The sequence below is a fragment of the Sturnus vulgaris genome, chromosome 7 (assembly GCF_052056855.1).
Source record: "Sturnus vulgaris isolate bStuVul1 chromosome 7, bStuVul1.hap1, whole genome shotgun sequence".
Taxonomy (NCBI): domain Eukaryota; kingdom Metazoa; phylum Chordata; class Aves; order Passeriformes; family Sturnidae; genus Sturnus; species Sturnus vulgaris.
Genome location: NC_142249.1, coordinates 39726064 through 39743806, shown reverse-complemented (window position 1 = coordinate 39743806; position 17743 = coordinate 39726064). Strand labels below are relative to the sequence as shown.

General features: G+C 42.5%; 1 protein-coding gene across 2 annotated transcripts in view; it reads right to left on the bottom strand.

Moving 5' to 3' along the window:
* Positions 1-17743, bottom strand: part of ACVR2A (activin A receptor type 2A) — a 49833-nt gene that overhangs the window by 7864 nt on the left and 24226 nt on the right. The window contains exons 2-5 of one of the 2 annotated variants that reach the window (XM_088168402.1): positions 11565-11772; positions 9679-9788; positions 8253-8407; positions 2862-2885 (exon numbers count right to left, since the gene is read on the bottom strand). In XM_088168402.1, the coding sequence (XP_088024528.1) occupies positions 2862-2885; positions 8253-8407; positions 9679-9788; positions 11565-11772 (497 nt within the window). The remainder of the gene's footprint in view (positions 1-2861; positions 2886-8252; positions 8408-9678; positions 9789-11564; positions 11773-17743) is intronic. The other variant, XM_014870786.2, reaches the window with a different exon arrangement.

Below are 17743 nucleotides of genomic sequence, written 5' to 3'. Positions count from 1 at the left end.
AAGTGTGGGACCTTTAAACCCTGCAGATCCTCAGCTGGGGATCAGCCCCTCCTGCCCCACTGCCCTGCTCCCAACTTTGCCAGTGAATCCTGAAATCCCAGCACCCAGAAAGGAGCTGGAATTCCATTGCAGAGGTGATCTGGTCCTGTCCTGCAGGATTTGTACAGCTGGAGGTGACAAAGAGCTCTCACAGGACAGGACCCATAACCCCATAGCCTGATCCCAAATCCCACATCCCACACCACAGCCTGGGACCATTCCCCTTCCTGGGAAAGGAGAGGGGAACACCAGTTTATTGCACACCCTGGATTTTCTATTTTGCTGTATTACATCATCTGACCACAACAAGGAGATTCTCAATTTTATTGCCAAAGCTCTGCTTCCTTCTGGGCTGGCCCTTTCCCTCCAGGTGGGTTGGCTTGTCCCTCTATAAAAACCCCAACAACCTACCCCAAAGTTTTCAACAAACCTCCAAAACACCCCTTTTTTTCCTCTATTTTGCCCAAAGAGCCCCTGTAAGGCTGTTTTCAAGAGAATAAAAAACACCAGAGGAGTTGCTTCTACAAGAGAGAGGAGAGCACTCAATAAAGAGTTACATATTTGAGCACTTCCATCCAAACCATAGAATCCTGTGCAGGTTAAAGACACATTTTGTGACAAACTCTGGGGTTAGGAAGCCTTGACTATGGGGACAATGGAGACAAGTGCTGAGAATACAAGTCCTGAATATTTTCAGTGCAGGAATAAACATCCACTCTCTGCTTTCTTATACAACAACAAATAAATTAAAAAGAACAAGTTCCAGAGAAATATTCAGAGCAGAGTAACCTCGTTGCACAAATTAATAACTAGAAAAAGAATAAATAGCATTTGAAATTCAAATTAGAGACACACTGCAACACTGTCCCCAGAAAGGATGAAATCCTTTTGTCAATGTGACAGCGACAGCGCTTGAAGTTGTGACATCAACATTTGCAGCACAGAAATCCAAAATTGAGAGCAAAGATTTCCCTCCCCTGGTGCCTTTCATTCCCTGCCAGAGCCCTCTTGGAATATTGCAGGCACCAGGGAAAGCAGTGCCCTCAATTTGTAAAATACAAACTGTACTAAATAAATATTTGTAAATGCAGTTTGTAGTTGTTAGAAAACGAAGTGAGAACAAGATGCTCAAATTTATCCCCCAAAGCCAACTCTGATTTAATGAACTGTTCAAGTTCAGAACCTCCTGCCTTGTCTAAAGCAGGGAAATTTGTGGCAAATAACCCCAAATCCCCCTTTGCTCTGGTGCCTTGGATTCCCCTTCCTTCCCACGCTCTCCTCCCAATAAACTGCTGGGATTTGGAAGCACTTGGTGCCTGAATTCTTTCCCAACCATCAGGAAAAAATCAAAAACCTCCAAGATTTGCTGAATCCAGTTCCAGCATTTCTGCCAAGAGCTGGAAGTGAAAGTGGCAGTGAAACCTGGTGCTTTCCTAATTCCCCATTAGACCACAACAAATTCCCTATTTCCTAGAAATCCCTGGCTCTCCACACCACATTCCCAGCACTGCCACAGCCTTTCCAAGTGGGAAGCAGAATTCCTGCTGTTAACACAACTGGAAAGAAAAGTTTTCCCTTTTTTAAGTCCCCTGATTTTTTATTTTTTTTTCTAAACATCTTGGTTAAAATCTAACTCCAAACTCTGCAGCTCTAGGGATGATTTTCACATGGAAACATTCCCTGACAATATTTCCAACTCGCTCTGCTCCAAGGAAAATTGTTTAAAGTTCCAGAGATCTCATTATTCCTGTGTGGCTTTGGGGTTGATCTCTGTGGTGCTGAGGCCAGAATGCCAGCAGGAATGGCAGGGGAATAAATTTGGCTCCCAGATCTCCCAGCTCTCCAAAAATGCAGGGCCCAATTCTCTTTTCCTGCCTCTTCCCTCAGAGTGAGTCATAGCAGGAAAATATTCCTTAAGGAAGGGTGACTCCCAGGAATGGGGCTCCTTAAAGTGTCCTCAAAAATGGGTCTTGAGATCAGAGAGCAGCTCTGCAATTGTGGAACTCAAATCCATTCAAAGCAGCTCCTTGGAGGCAGGACCCTGCACCCCTGCCTGGGATAAGGAAGCCAAACATGGAATAGAGATCCAAGGAACTCTTTATGGAGGCACAGTCAGGAAAATATTTAAATATCTACATATTTAATACATTTAAACCATTGGATTTTCTTCTAAACTGCATTTCCTAGATATTTAAAGTATTAATTAGAGAACTTCGATGATGACAGAAACTGAGCATTTTTATTACACCTCAAATCTTGATGTTTTCAATATTCCATTAAAAAGCTGAGCAGGAATGACCCAATTTGTGAATTAAGGGGTCCCAGCGACCTGGAGTTGAATACAAATAAAAATAACTCCTGGTCAGTGGAAACAAATGAAGAGACTGAGTGGTGAAGGAGTATTTTTATTTTTCTCCAGGTGATCCATTTTTGTGAGTTCCTGCACCCCACAGGATCAGCAGGTGGAGAGCCCAGAGCTCCAAAGGATTTTTCCCAGGTGGGAGATGGGAATGGAGAGCCCAGGGCAGGGCACAGGTGGGTGGGAGCCCCTTTGTCCCCAGGGAAATCCCTGTGCTGGGGCCATGGGTCCCCCTGGACGTGTCCCTGTGCTCCAGGATCAATCCCAGACTGCACATCCTGAGCCCACACTCAGCAACTCCAGGGAATTTTAGGAGAGCCACGAACCAAAGGCTAAAGCTGCATTTTTAAACCACAGTGCTGACAGATGGCTTGTCCAAAATACTGAGGAATCACAATTCAGAGCAAACAATGTCTCCCACATCCCCAGAAAGCCCCAGAGCCAGGAACAAACATCCTCTTACCTCAATCATTATATGAAAGGCGTGCTTGCAGAGAGGGAAAAAACACAGGCAAGAGAAATTACTATTTACACCAGGAATGGGATGCAAAAACAGCTTAGAGGAGACAAAGTCAATTATTTGTGAGTTAATGACAGGAATATTCACAGAGACAGCAAAACTTTCCCGTGGCAGAAACACATCATTTAAAACAACAATCAAAGAAATCCAGCATTGTTAGTGAAGGAAAACGGGGAAAACAGGATTATGATGTAGAAGATTAACTGAATTATTTTATAATGACATCGGGAAATGCCCATTGCAGGTGTTGGTACAACCAGAGCAGACACACGTGGAGCTTCCAAAGGTGAAATTCCAACCCCGGGGTGTGAGCCCGGTCCCTGCAGTGCTCCCCGCTGCCCGCCAGGGGGCAGCGCCGCACCAGGGAAATGCCAATCGCCAATCGCCGATGGGGCGGCTGGAATCGAACTCGGATCAATAACATAAACGGCACCGCGGATCTGGGCTCCATCACCGAACCCGATCGATACATCCACACAGACACGGACAACTCGAGCACTCTGCACTCAGCACGTACTGACAGAGAGAAATCACAATGTCACAGATTCCTTCCAACAGTCCCGGGAGGAGTTTACAGACTGGAACAAAATCCAGGATAAAGTCTCCGTTCCTCCTCCTCCTGCACTTTGGACTGGGAGGCCCTGGCACAGCATTGCCAGAGCAGCTGTGGCTGCCCCTGGATCCCTGGGAGTGTCCCAGGCCAGGCTGGATGGGGCTTGGAGCAGCCTGGGACACTGGAAGGTGTCCCTGCCTTGGTAGGGACGGGATGAGTTTTAAATTCCTGTCGACCCAAACTATTCCAGGATTTTGTGACTCTTTGACCTGAGCCATCTCCTTTGGCCTTTATAATAGGATGGGATGGAAGAGAGGGAATTTTCAAGCCCCTGTCTCCAGCTGTTATCTCTTTCTCCCCCTCTGCCTTCACACCCTCAGGATGCTCCAGAGCCTTTCCCTGTGCCTGGAGAGTGCCAAGCACACAATTCCCTTTCTCCAAACAATTAATACCAATAATTAATCCAGCAGGATTCATTGGAGAATGGAGCTATAAAACCTGTAACAGAACTTGGAGCACTGGGATCCACCAGAATCTCCTTTACCATCAGTCAGGGCAGCTTCAGAGCAGAGCAAAACCCACCCCAAGGGGCTGAAAAGTTTTTATTTTCCCAGGACTACTCATTATTAAAGTTCTCCAGCTCCAGAGAACTATGGAAATTCCTCAGCAATAAGCAGAAATATGTATGAATTCAACCTTTGTGCTCTGACCATAATGAGGAACTGCAAAAATGAAGCTCTGAGAAATGAGCCCTCTCCCAAACCTCTCCTTTCTCCCTCGAGGGATCAGCTTCCCCCAAACACTGATAAATTCCACACACAAACTTTACAAAGATGTATTTATGCTCATTAACACCTCTGGATTATAAACCAATGTCCTCCCCTTCAGCCCACAGAGCATCACCTCAGGCTCCCAGCAGAAATCCAAGAGGCAGCAGTTTAAGGGTAGCAGGCTACAAAAGAAATGCAAATCTGAGATTTTTGTCAGGAATTAACTCTGATAAATAAAAACTGGGAGCAATTAACTCCCCTCAAAACCCCTGTCACCCACACAAAAGTACATAAACACACTGGCTGCTGTTGATGCTGCCTGAAAACCGACTCTGATGGGTCTGTTACAGTATTTGTATCCAATTAGACCAATAAAACCCTAAGCAGTGTGGGGTTTTCCCAAAATTTGGGCTAACCACAACCATTTTCTGATCTATAAAAGCTGCACTTGGCCTTTGGGTATTTTCACACAAATTCTTCCCTCTACAAATTATAGATTTTGACTTGTACCAGCCCATGGATTCTATTAAGAAAAAAAAAAAAAGAAGGATCCAGTTTCAAGCTCCTCACCACCCACTGCACATTCAGGGATCCTGATTTGCAGAAACTTTCCAATCTCTTTTCCCATTTCCTATAAGCACCTGGCTTCTCCCTGGGTGTGTTTTTCAAGTAGCCATTAATCTTCCCAGGTTTGGATTCAACCCTCAAAAAAAAAAAAACTCATCCCTTGCATTTTTCCAGTGTTGAAATGTTTCTATTAAAATATCTGTAACAACAACAAGAAAAAATATGGCTTTTGGAAGACCAAAATGGGAAAAATCTGAACACCTGATTTAATTCTTCATTCTTCAGCAGGAAACTGGGGTTTTCCTAGGGTGGAAAGATCATCCCAAAAAATTTCAAGTGCATCAGGTACATTTAGGGATTCCTGTGCTCAGAAATTAAAACCATGATGCATCTTTGACCCCAGACAGTTTGACCATTTCAGAAGAAATCCCCAAGAAGTGAATCTGCAAAGATTCACTTTCCTCAAGCCTCTCAACACAATTATTATTTCAAAATCAACCCAAAGCACAAAAAAAAAAAGCAACTGTGATGCAGTAAAATCCTGCCAAGCTGGGCACTCAGGGAGGTACAAGAGGTGAATGATTCCCTGCTCATGGGGGCAGCTGCCAAACCAGAGTGGGACTGGTGGCAGCTCTGTGGGAAGGGTGACAGTGACACCCATCAGCTGCCAGGGTGGGAACAGCCCCTTGAAATCTGAATTTCAGAGCACTGAAAGCTCTGGCCCCAGCTCAAGGCATGCCAGGAGGAAGGGAGCACAAGAGAGCAGCTCCCTGCCATCCTCACTGCAGTTTTATTGGGAATGTTTGGGGAAAAACCTGAATTACGCCTAATTCCAGAGCCAGTGTCCCCCAAGTGAAAATGAACCAGGTCACAGCACCTCTTTCTACAGAAAACTGCACACATTCAAATATTTAAAATACTAATCTGATTCTTTGGATGAATTTTATCAGATGATGAATTTATGTTTGCTAAATCAAATAGAAATTAGGAGACAGAACAGTTCTTAAGTGTTTTCCATACACACAGATGTATTCAGCAAACATGGATTTGTTAATAACTCTTTGGAGAGCACAGAAAGTGACAGATTTGATGGAATTTGACAGCTTTCACTGGATAGTTCCCCACACAGCAGTGAGGCACAGCAAGCAGCACAAACAAGCCAAAACTAATTGTCCTTTATATCTTCTTACAGGTTCAAACATTTCTAACAGCCTATTTCTTGCTTTTTTCTTTTTTACATATTCCAAACTATTTATTTCCCCTTTGCTCTCTGATCTTTTACTTATCACCACCTCCAATTCTTTCACCATTCCTCATCTTTATCTTTTGCTTATTCCTCACCCATCCTTTCATTTTTTCCCTGGAAATTTGGCACCAGGGCAGCAGCTCTGTATTCCCATTGTTTCTGGGAAAAAACCAAAGAAAAAGGGATAACCTTCATCTGGAACTCACATGGAGCAATCCCTGGTTTTCCTGCTGTACATCTGTCCATTCCACCACTGCTACACAAAGATTTAAACCAAATTCATTTGCCTACAAACTCCACTCATGTCCCAATTATTAAATAGATCATTAAGAGATTAATTGCACAAATATTTTCAGAGTTTATTCGTGGTTATAGAGTTCCCAATACCTTCCCTCCCTTCCTGCTTCCCCTGTCTCCTGTTCCAACCAGCTGTAATCAAATTTCAAGTGGGAACCACTGCTCTGCTGCATAAGGCAGAGTGTTTATACACTGGATTTACATAATAATTCCAGGTAGTTTTTCAGGCAGAAGTGGCTTTTCCTGACTTTCCACATGAGCCTTAATGCCTGTTCACCACAAGATAGGAAAATGTTGTTGCCCCACAAGCAGCAAGGTACATTTATCCCAAAGATACAATCTGAGCATGAACACAACAGCTGATTATCCTATTTATTAAAAATTTAGGTGTCCATCCTGCCCCAAGCACAACCCATGCAAGGAAAAGACTGCAGCACAAGGAGGGAGAATCAGAATTTGAGTTCTTGATACCTCACATGTATTTAACATTCACTTGCTTTTCCATGGCTTTATCCAGGACTTAATTTCTTTAGGAAGACAATCCCACGCTGGAATTATCCCCACAATTAGCAGTTATGAATTTGATCTCCCAGCAAAGACCACTGGGTTGATGTAAAGTCCCAAATCCATAAAATGGGAGCTGGATGAACTAATTATGCTGACAGATTGCAGGGAGTCTGAGGAGCTGCAATCCTCTCCACAAGGACAGCAAACAGACTTTTTTCCTCTAAATTATGTTCTTTTCATTTGGCAACAACATATGGCCACTGCCTCTCCCCAAATTCCTCTTATCTATTACTGCAAAACTGAAACCAAAACACTTTGAGTTATCAACCCCAGGCAATCCTGCTTCCTGCAGCAGCCTCGAGTCAAGCAGCAGCACTGGAAATATCCCAGGAGCTGGAGTGTGGAGCACACAGAGATCAATTCTTGGCAATCCTACCCAAAAGAACAAGTTTTCATCTTAAATCACAAATAACATCACTGTAGGACAGGTCATGTATTCTGGTCACTGCACTGAGTTAGAAGCTCAAGTTAATTCCTACTGCAAAAATCTAAATCATTTCTCTCTTCATTTCCACAACCACATTTTTTTCATCTTTCCTGCTTTGGTCTCTAGAATTTCCTGTTTTAACTCTTTCCATAAAAGCCTCCTAAGCTCAGTTGGACCTCCAGACAGTAACTCAAGGAAGAGGAATTCCAGTTTTAGCACCAATTACAGCTCCAGGATCAGCTGGAGCCTCCCAACAGCAGCAATTCCACACACAAGAGCCCCAGAAGGTTTGTTTGGATGAACAATGGCCAGGTTATATTCAGGTGTGGAGCCCACAGCATCATCCTTTTGAAATAAAACACAAACACTCCTAAAACTGAAACATTTCAAGACAAAACAGAAAATACATAAACAAGAGGAAAAGGATGACAAGAATCACAATCCATGAGCTGAGCTACGCCCTGGACTTGTGCTTGAAGATTTTCTTAACATTCCCCAGAACTGCACCTGTATCCCAATTCCAGGCTTCCTTAAAAACAGCTCATCCTCTCTTAGCTGCTATTTTCTGAACACCTCAAATGGCCAAGATGAATTGGCAACTCTTTTTTTCTTTCCAGCTGAGCATTACAGCTCAGCCCCCAGCACCCTTCACTGTGTCTTTGCCCTCTGTGTTCAGTTTTTCTCCTCCCAAACAAACAGATGCACAAAAACATGAAGTAATTGCTCATATATTCATCAAAGAATAATTAATAAGGCTGTTAAAGTAAAGCTTAATTCTCTGGTTTAGGGGAGAGCAAGCATTAGGACCTCGAAATCAGGAAGGCAACAGAGACCAGCCATGAGACAGATCCCCTTCAGGAATGGTTTGGCCCTTAAAAAACCCCCAAATCCTGCAGCAGGGGCTCACCTGGGTGGGAACAAGCACGGGAGGATAGGCCAGCTTGTGATGTCTGTACATCCAGAAGGAGAAGAGCACGATCACTGCAATTCCCATGATAGGCACCAAGGAATAGAGCAAGGTGTTGAACAGAGGTGGCTTCGGTGTAACAGGATTGGAAGTTGCTGAAGGGAAAAAGGAAAGGACACAGCTTTTAAGGAACAAAACCAGGCAGTGTTTGAAATGTGCAACAGCCTGATTTTCTAACAGCTCCTGCCATCATCACAGCAGGCTCCCAGTCCCTGATTAGCCAGCACAAACTAACACCTAGTTAAAAGGCAGCACTTTGGAAAGCATGGCAGTAGCTCAGATCCCAGATTCACACTTCAGCACGCTGGAATTCTGGGCCTTTAACCCCCAGCAGCCTACGGGGGGCAAGGGGGGTTTGTATTCCCAGGGGACTGCAAGAATTCCTCACCTAATGAATGAAAACCTATCAATACAGAGATTTAGCAGCAAGCTGCCAGCACTGCTGGGCTGGAAGGAGGAGATCTCCAGGTGAAGCCACTTCCACATGACCTCAAAAAAGGCTCTGCAGAGGCAGGAGCTGCTTCCAATGCAGCCACAGCCCCCTGGGGGCAAGAGAGGGTTCAGGAGAGGGAAGAATGTCAATTATTGCCTTAGCAGCATCACTGACAAAAATGACAATATCTCCTGGGTCAACAAAGGCTATTTTAATCTCACAGAAAATGTTCTTTCATTTCATAAACAACTTCCTCTGGCTATTTGGTACATGAGACATTTGCTGTTTTCAGCTCAGTTATTAACATCGCTTGGTTTTCCAGCAGATTCCTGACTGGAAGAAGATAGGCAAGAAAAATCAAATCACCTTTTAGGTGGTGCTTTTAAAATAATTATTTGTTAAGTCTGGCTAATTTGGTTGTCTTTCAGAACCACAGAATATGCTGAGATGGAAGAACACACAGAGATCCTGTTATCTGGGAGGAAATTCTTTCCCCCTTTTTAGAGGTTACTGTATGTGTTTACAGAGAAATTCAAAAGGTTCGGGTGGGATAAAGAGGATTTTTTGAAGAAAAGGAGCATCCCCAGGCTGGCACAGGGATACAGGGATGAGAAGGCTTTTAGCCCAACAATTTACAAAGCTCCCACTCTTACAGGAGCTTAACCATACAATTAAGGCAAGATTTGACAGTAGCTTCTGTATCTTAAACCAGGCAATTATTTCAGATTATTTTTCCTTCTCACCCTTGGAAAGACCTGAAGCGCCTTTCATTGATTTTATAAAAAAGCACCTTTCCAAGTGGAATAAATGAATCTGCACTGCCTGGGAATGCACAAAGCTCTAGCAGAACCTTCTGGCAGGAAAGGCACTTTTGGAGAAGTGTGATCTCCTGAGAGAGCAGCACGTGGAACATTGCTGTCAGGAGGAACTTACGCTGCGTGACCTCCATCTCCGGGAAGTAGAAGAAGCGCTCGTTGCACATGTTGCCCTCACAGCAACAGAAAAACACCTCAGGGCTGTCCTTCTTCTCTATGCAATCATTCCTGCAAGAGAGAAAAGTAAAAAAAGTTCATTCATCTCGAGATGGGTTGGTTTTTGTCTTCCAAAAAAGAAATAGGTGCTCATCTTTTAAATTTCTAAAGTGAACGTCGTTCAATCGAGCATGTGACATATGACCAAAATAACCTAAACCTCATGAAATAAATTAAATTTTGATATTTTATATTGCAATGAAAATGTGTTTCGTTTTTATCATTTTTAAGGACAAAGTTAAAGAAAACCACCAGCAGGGCAATGAGGAACAGTTCACAAGCTAGATTTAAACAGGACAACCACTGATCAAACAAGGCTGGAGATAAAATTTAAAAATTCACCTTCTCACTTATTATATTTGGAGAAAGAAATGATAAAATTTCTACAATCTCCTCTGCCTACATTATGCTCAGGGACAGGGCTTATTTCATTCCCTGAATTAACTGCAGGAATGGCTTTTCTATTAATCTTCTGCTAACAAATAAGCTGAAACTATTCCCATCAGGAAAGAAAAAGCAGCAAGCAGGAGCCAACCTGACAGCAGAACTGGAAAAGGCTGAGGAAATATTGAAGGATTTTAAACACAGCCTGAAGATTGTCAAGGAGGTTTTGGGCTCATCTTCAAAACTTGGGGTTATTCCCCAGAGCCAGCTCTTGCTGTCACCCTGCCCTGTGGCTTCAAGGGAACATTTTCTCTTTGATGTCCTCAATCTGCTGCTGTTTGGAGTCTCCCCCACAGCTCCCAGTGCAGCAAAACCACCCCACGCTCCACAGATAAGATTTGGGCTGTTCTGGACAAACACAGACTGTGTGTGATTAGCACAAGTTACCTAATGAGGATTTACAGTTACTCAGTTTCCAGCACCTTCCTTACCATCCTTCCTGCATTAGATTTCTTCTTCCAATTTTTTTTTTTTCTTTGCTCAGGGGAGAATTTAATCTCATTATTTTTTAGATTGTGGGACTGAGCTTTAAACTGTCATTAAAGCAGAAAACATCCTGAGGTGGGGGGCAACTTGATTTGGGAGAAAGGACTGCAAAGCTTTCTTCTAAAAATTCAACTTTTAAGAAACACAAAGGAAAACTGTTGTAAAATATTGCTGAAATAATTCCTCAATACTTTTTAATGATGATCTACTATTTAATTCTCTGCCTTCCCAAATAATAAATGCTTTGGGCCAATAAAATCAAGTGGAGTACTTAAAAAACTGTAACACCATTGCTTAAGAGAGTCACGACCTTTATTCAGTCAGCATCTAACAAACCCCCTAGTCCTGCTGTTACTGCTCGTGGGCTCTTTCTGGACCATCTGTTATCAACAAAATAACTGGAAATTTAGAATATTCTTAGAGCTGCCATTGAGCTTATTAATAAACTGCCAAAATACTTCCATGATCTGGTAAATTGCAGACACAAAGTGCTGACTTTCCAACTCTAAAGACTTTGGAAAAATCAACGAGAGAATTTTGCATCCTGGTTGCAATCATTTTATTTGTAGTGTTGGGCAATAACAAGGCACTGCAGAATCTATAACTAATGGACTAAAAAAGAACACATGAAAATACCTGGGTTCTTTTAAGAAGGTAAAACATGTTATTCTGCCAACAGGACAATGAACTCACATGGAATCTGGTCCCTAAATACAAGGAAGCATCTAAAAATATGATAATTATTCACAGACTCACTTGTCTCAAGCCGTGGTTGTGGAGGGGATGACGTAGAAATTACGGAAAGGCAAAAGAGTTTACAGTGACAACTCAATTTCAAAAATCCTTAGGAAAACTCACCTGTCATAACAATTGATGTCATCCAGCCAGCAGCCTTGCTTCACGATTTCAATTGATCCAGAAATATTCTTCCAGGTAGCAAAGCAGTGTCTCCTTTTATCTTTATCCCCATAGCAGGGCTCGATCCCACTGCGATTGGTTTTATCTTTTTCCCAGTTAGCGTTGTAGTAGATGCACTCCTGTGTTTCTGATCTGCCCAGGATGGCACCTGGAAGGGATGAGAAGCACAATGAAATGGAATTCTGCAGGATCAGGTATATGAATAAATGCAGGCTGTATAAAAATATCATTTATTGCTTGTACCAATGTGCCCCGTCTCCCCTCTTTTTAATAAACGTAAAGTTCAGCAGCATTCCAAGTGTTGAAACATAAAACAAAGATCTTCTGTGAAGTCAAACAGTGACTTGCATAACTTAGCAAGATTTGCAGAAATGAAGAACAAGTCATGGCAATACTTCTCCATGAATAGCAATAGCAGAGAAAATTTAGAATGCTGAGCAGTGAAGATTTAATTAAAATATTCGCCAAACCAGGAGATTTAGGCAGGAAAATTCACCAAAAGGCATTTGTGCTTCTTATCTTGTTACAGGGACCAAAAGAGCAGGGAGTTCATCTCAGAAACCCCAAGAAGCCAAGAAGTGTTTAGGGCCAAGAGTGAATCCCAGAATGGTGTGGGTTGGAAAAGACTTTAAAGATCATTTAGTGACCATCTAGGAAACCTTTCTGGGATTCTGGTGGAGAGAACTTGTGAGTTAATGGGATATAAGGCACCAGTCTGGCTCCTGCAAAGGTGAAGGATCATTGAGAAGCAAGACTGTTAACAAAAGACAGGAAGGGAGTTAGAAGTGCTTTTTATTTCTGTTTTTTCTCTTGTCAGACACTGCCCAGAGCATGCCATTAATCTCCATGGAAGCTCCACCATTTAACGTGTATTGGAACCATGGGAAAACAGAGAGGTCGAGGAGCTGGAGAATCAGAGGATCCACTGAGGAAGGGTGAGGAGGATGGCAAAGCACTTTGCCTGTATTTTATCTAGACATTTGGGATTTTTAAGACATTACACTGCACAGCACCCTGAAGACCAAACTGGAAAAGGTTTCCCACAGCAGTTTTTTATGTATTTATTTGCATCACTCACTACATCCCTTATCCACAATAAATGTGACCCAGCAGCCACTCCTGCACATTCCCCAGGACAATGAGGATTATTCCCACCCCAGCCTTGCTGCAGCCCTGGGAAAGGAGCACAGGAGCCAGAGCTGAGCCCAGCACTGCCCATCCTGAGCATCCCACCTTGCTCCTTTCCAAAATTCTGCCTGTGAAGCATTCCCAAAATAGGCAGGAGCTGGTGGATCAATGGGAGAGGGGCAGGAGCCAGCTGGGAACGCTGTGAGGGGCAGCCTGGGAACCATTATATTCCTTGTGCTGCCACGGCCTGACCTTTACAACTCTCAGCTATGGCAAGAAACAGATGAGGCAACAGATTGAACAATTTGGTTCTGTCAGTGCAATAAAGCAGAAGTCCTGGATTTCTCTCACACGTGCCATTGCTTTTCTCCTGCTGCCAAGCTCAGCTTTGAAGGACCACAGACAAGCTGAATTTTATAAAATTCAGGAACTGCAGTAAAACTAACTTTGCATAAATATTCTCCTTATTCCTGTCTTCTTTATAGTCAGGTTTTCTTATCCATCTGGTTTTTAATCCAATAATGCTCCAATCAGTGACTGGCAGCAGTTGCTGTTGGTTTAATGACCTTGAGTCTGGCTGGGGCTTCTCACCTGAACAGGCACCTGCAATAGGTCTGGCCAGACTGACCCAGGCTTGGACAGGACAGGACAATCCTGGATTAATCCTTCAAAGCAGAAAAGCAGGAACATGGTGGAAGAAAGGCAAGAGGAGAAGGGGAACCACACAAAGAAGGCAGAGCCCTGAGCCCATCTGCTTCCAACCAGCTCTGCCACCCCCTCCACAGGGATGGAGCTCCCAGGGGAGAAGGGCAGCTGGCATTTACAACAAAATGAATTTATCAGGCAGAGCAGATCTCCAAAGGAACTCCTGTACCCATTCTGAGTGCACATGGAACTGCCAGGTCCTCAGAAACCAATTCCTGAATTTCAAAAAAGCAAAATGGTGCTGAAAAAAGCCATGAGCCAAACTCCAGCAGGGTCCTGTGCATGGCACATGAGGTCTGAAAGCTTTGGGGGGAAAACACTTCGGGAAAGCAAAGGGCATTTAGTCCAGAACAGAGTTTAGTTTGGGCACATTATGCCAGACCCCATTGGATATCTGTGTATTCCTATTCCAGTGCTGCTCTATCCCTCACACTCAGCCCCATCCACAAAAGCTGCACTGAGGGAACAACACCTGAACTTGTGAAGCACTCTTGGTACAGGAAACAATTGGGAACAATTCCATTAGAGAGTACATGTGCAGCGTGGAAAACCTCACCTCAGGAGGAGCTGGAAGCACTGGCTGCCACTTTTCAAACAGAAATTTAAAAAAATATAAAAATATACCCAAAAAAAGGAAAAAATATACCAATTTTTATAATAAAAAGGGGCAAACACTGCATAGCTCCTAAGGACTAACACGGCTTTAATTCAGGAAAGGATCACTGGGAAAAGGTGCTGGATGGAATAGGAATTGTCTCTTACAGGTATCACTACAAAAAAAAGAGGACAGAAGCTCCTGGGAGTTCATAATCCACCTTTATCCACTACACCTAAAACTGAGCAACACAAGCCCATGGGTCTGAAATGAAGGAATGGTTTCCTGATACTTTATCTGAGATGTGATAATGATCATCTCCCTCCTTTTCCAGGGAAGACTTCAACACTTCCCACGTCCTAGCCTCATTCCCAAATCCTGCTTTTGCTGCGTGATTAGTTGGTGACACCATGTAAAGACACAAAGGGCAAAGGGAACTCAATCTGTGATCTCTCACTGCTTTATGAAATGTAACAACATTTTCAAGCTGAAGTCATGAAAATTGATGAAAAGCCTACAAAGATTAGTTTGATGGTGCCAAGGACTTTTTTTTTTTTTCCTCTAGAAAACTTACAGTATATAAAAGAACTAAAGGTGAGGTTCAGTCTGGCAGATACCTCTGCCTGTAGCAGAAAGATTATTTAAATTGAGTTATATTTGAGATGAATTTGAACTCTTTAAGTACTGAAATACAAGGAATGGAGCAGTTTATTAGAATAAACCAGCAGAGCAGAGAAGCACCAGGGACTAAGTAACTTTTAGACAGAATGGCCCATTCACCACAATACCAGAATTGTAACACACTGTTCTAGAGGAGCAGAAAAGAACAGAAAATGCAGCATAAATAGAAATAACATCTTGGGAAAAAAAAAATCTTCAGCTGCTGCACAGGTACCTTTTTCAAGTGCTTGCCCATATGTGTTATTCTATTTGTTTCCACAGTGATCTCAAACACTTTCTAGCCCTACAAATATATCTAAGAACAGACTACAAATATAGACTTAAAAAAGCCCAGCTTTGATGTTCCTGCAAGCAGGAAGTAGGATTTTATCATTCTCTATTTTTTTCTGATAACACCCAGGGGAATGTTTCTCAAAGGAAGAAGAAAGAAGTTATTTCCAACCTAATAAAGCAAACTGAGTTCCAAGAGAAAGGATTCTGTCCTCCTTTTGCATGCCACCATGTCCCCAAACTTATTTTGTTGATTTTTAGACTAATATTAGTCCTATTATCACTGTTCTCAATGCTCCCAGGTCAAACAAGGACTGTACTTCAGAAGAGCTGAGCCAAAGAACATTCATTAAATCCAAACACAGCAGCAATTAACTCAGGCAAGGCAAGAACTGCAAAAAAGATAAACAAGGCAGTGAAGTAACAAATCACCTGCACTGCTGCCATCCTGCCCTGTGAATATTCTAAATTTAAAGATTAACCTGATGGTCCAGAAAGGTGCTTTCTTTTTCTAAAATAGTCTTTAAAAATGAAGGAGTTTGCAATTTGAACAGGGGTAAACTTGGTAAACTTTAGTGTAGTTTTGTATAACAAGAGCTGCATTTTTCTCCAGGATTATAGTGGGAGGAACAATAGGAAATGTGTATTTGTTAAGATATCTCATCATATACTTGGAAAATATTTCAATTTTTTTTGCAGTTCACACCTTTTCAAACTGGAAAATTTGTAGGGATGAGCCTGCCATGGAAGTATGAAATTCTGTAGCTGAGATAACACTTCTGAAAAAGAAGAAGAGAAGAATCCAGTGCTGGAAAAATTAAAGATGATCAACCCAAAGGCACTATAGTAGAGTGGAAAAATGGAGAATGATGTCACCTAAAAACAGGGAATAGAACAGAGAGTGAAGAGGGGGAAGGTGAGAGGAATAATATCTATATTGTTAAAAAAACCCTTGCAGTCCCTGGTTTGCTTGATGGACAATAACAAAAAAAAAAACAAACCAACCTTTTTTTTTACTCTGAGTCTTCTGCACTTACAGTATGGAAAATAAATCAGCTGCTCTAACCACTTGATGATGTTATTTCACATATATAGCTATATCTTGGTTTTAGATGCATGGTGCCCTTGCTGAAGGAAAGAAAAGCTGGAATTATTTTTCCAATGTGTTCCCTCAGTCCCTCCCAGCAGTTTGTGCCACTGATAAAAGAAATTAATAATGTTGTAATGGGATTTTGTACAGAACTTCCATTTTCTGCCTTGTACTTCTAAATATCTTATTTAAGCCTGAATTTCAGGAAGTGGGAAACCCCCAGATCTCTGGTGCCCAAGTTTTCCAGAATCCTTTCAGAGCAAAACACGTGGCAGAAAATGGAGAAAAAGGTCAGTGGCCATCTCTGTTCTTTAGGTAGAAATTCAAGAGCCACTAAGAGCTGGTTACCCCCGAGATAAAGATTGTCATCCTTTGGGAATCTCCAGAGATTTGGGAGTTAAGTGTTATTTTTCACACTCCCTGACTTCAAGGGAACACAGTAAAACACAGGCTGATGTTTTCAAGTTCAAACATGTCACTGCTGTCACTGGGAGGTGTGAGCAGCACACAGCACAAACACCTCTCTGCCACTGCCTCATGATTTTTGTAAGGGAAAAAAAAGCTCAAAAGATCCTGAAAATTGTTTGGTTTCAGGCACAGCCTTGGGGCTGCACTGGGGTGCTGGTGGCTTTTAGTCATTGCTGGGCAAATGTCCCCTTCCTGGCACCATAATGAGATGGTTAAAATATTCCAATATTGGTAACACAGGGCTCAAAACTGAAAAGTTTAAATTCTACAAGATTCAGATGTTGGAAAAAACAGAATAAGGCCAAACAGGCACTAATGCTAGAAATACCCAATTCCCAATTTGGATTTCCTCCTCTCCCCAGTGCAAAACCCCAAACACAAAGAATAATAATAATAATAATAATAATAATAATAATAATAATAATAATAATAATAATAATAATAATAATAATAATGGGAAACCTCAATTAATTTTTTGACATTAAAACCTGCAACCTGGGGTTCTGCTGCACCCTGATTATCCAGGAGGGATCACCTCCTCCTGGCTCTGGATGAAGCTCAGGGAAGCAGCTGCCCAGGAAGGAGCCAAGGATTCTCTCCCATTGCACAGGGGAGTGACACCATTTCCACATGGAGTCTTGGAATGCTGTTATTAAATAAAAAAGAGGCCCTTCAGCATTAAAGGCACCAATTAAGCACCTAAATAAACCACCCAAGGACACGCAGGCTGCATCAGGAATTATGAATCGTTCTCAGGGATGAGTCTCATGCTGGTGGTGGCAACCAGCAGCATTTCTATTTTGGGACCTGCCAGGGAGTTTCCCTGGAATGATCTCAGATACCTGTCAGAGCTGTTCCTCTGAGCTGAGAATCCCAAACCCAGAGGAATCCTGCAGCTCATCAGACATGGGGAGCTCCTCTCAGCTGGGAATCCCAGTGGATTTTGGATCAAAGTTATCTTTTTTGGGGTTGGTGTTTGTGGAGGTTCTTCTCTGAGCTACAAAACTTCCTGAGAACTTTCCAGTTGTGAGCTATGAAACATTTAGAATTTTCTTCAATGGAGGGTTGAAATTTCTGCAGCCTCATGGAGATGGGAAATTTGAACATATTAATCACTTCATTAAAGAGCATTGGGAAAGCTTCATTTTAGCTGTCAATTTTAGCTGTCTTCAAATTTCATTC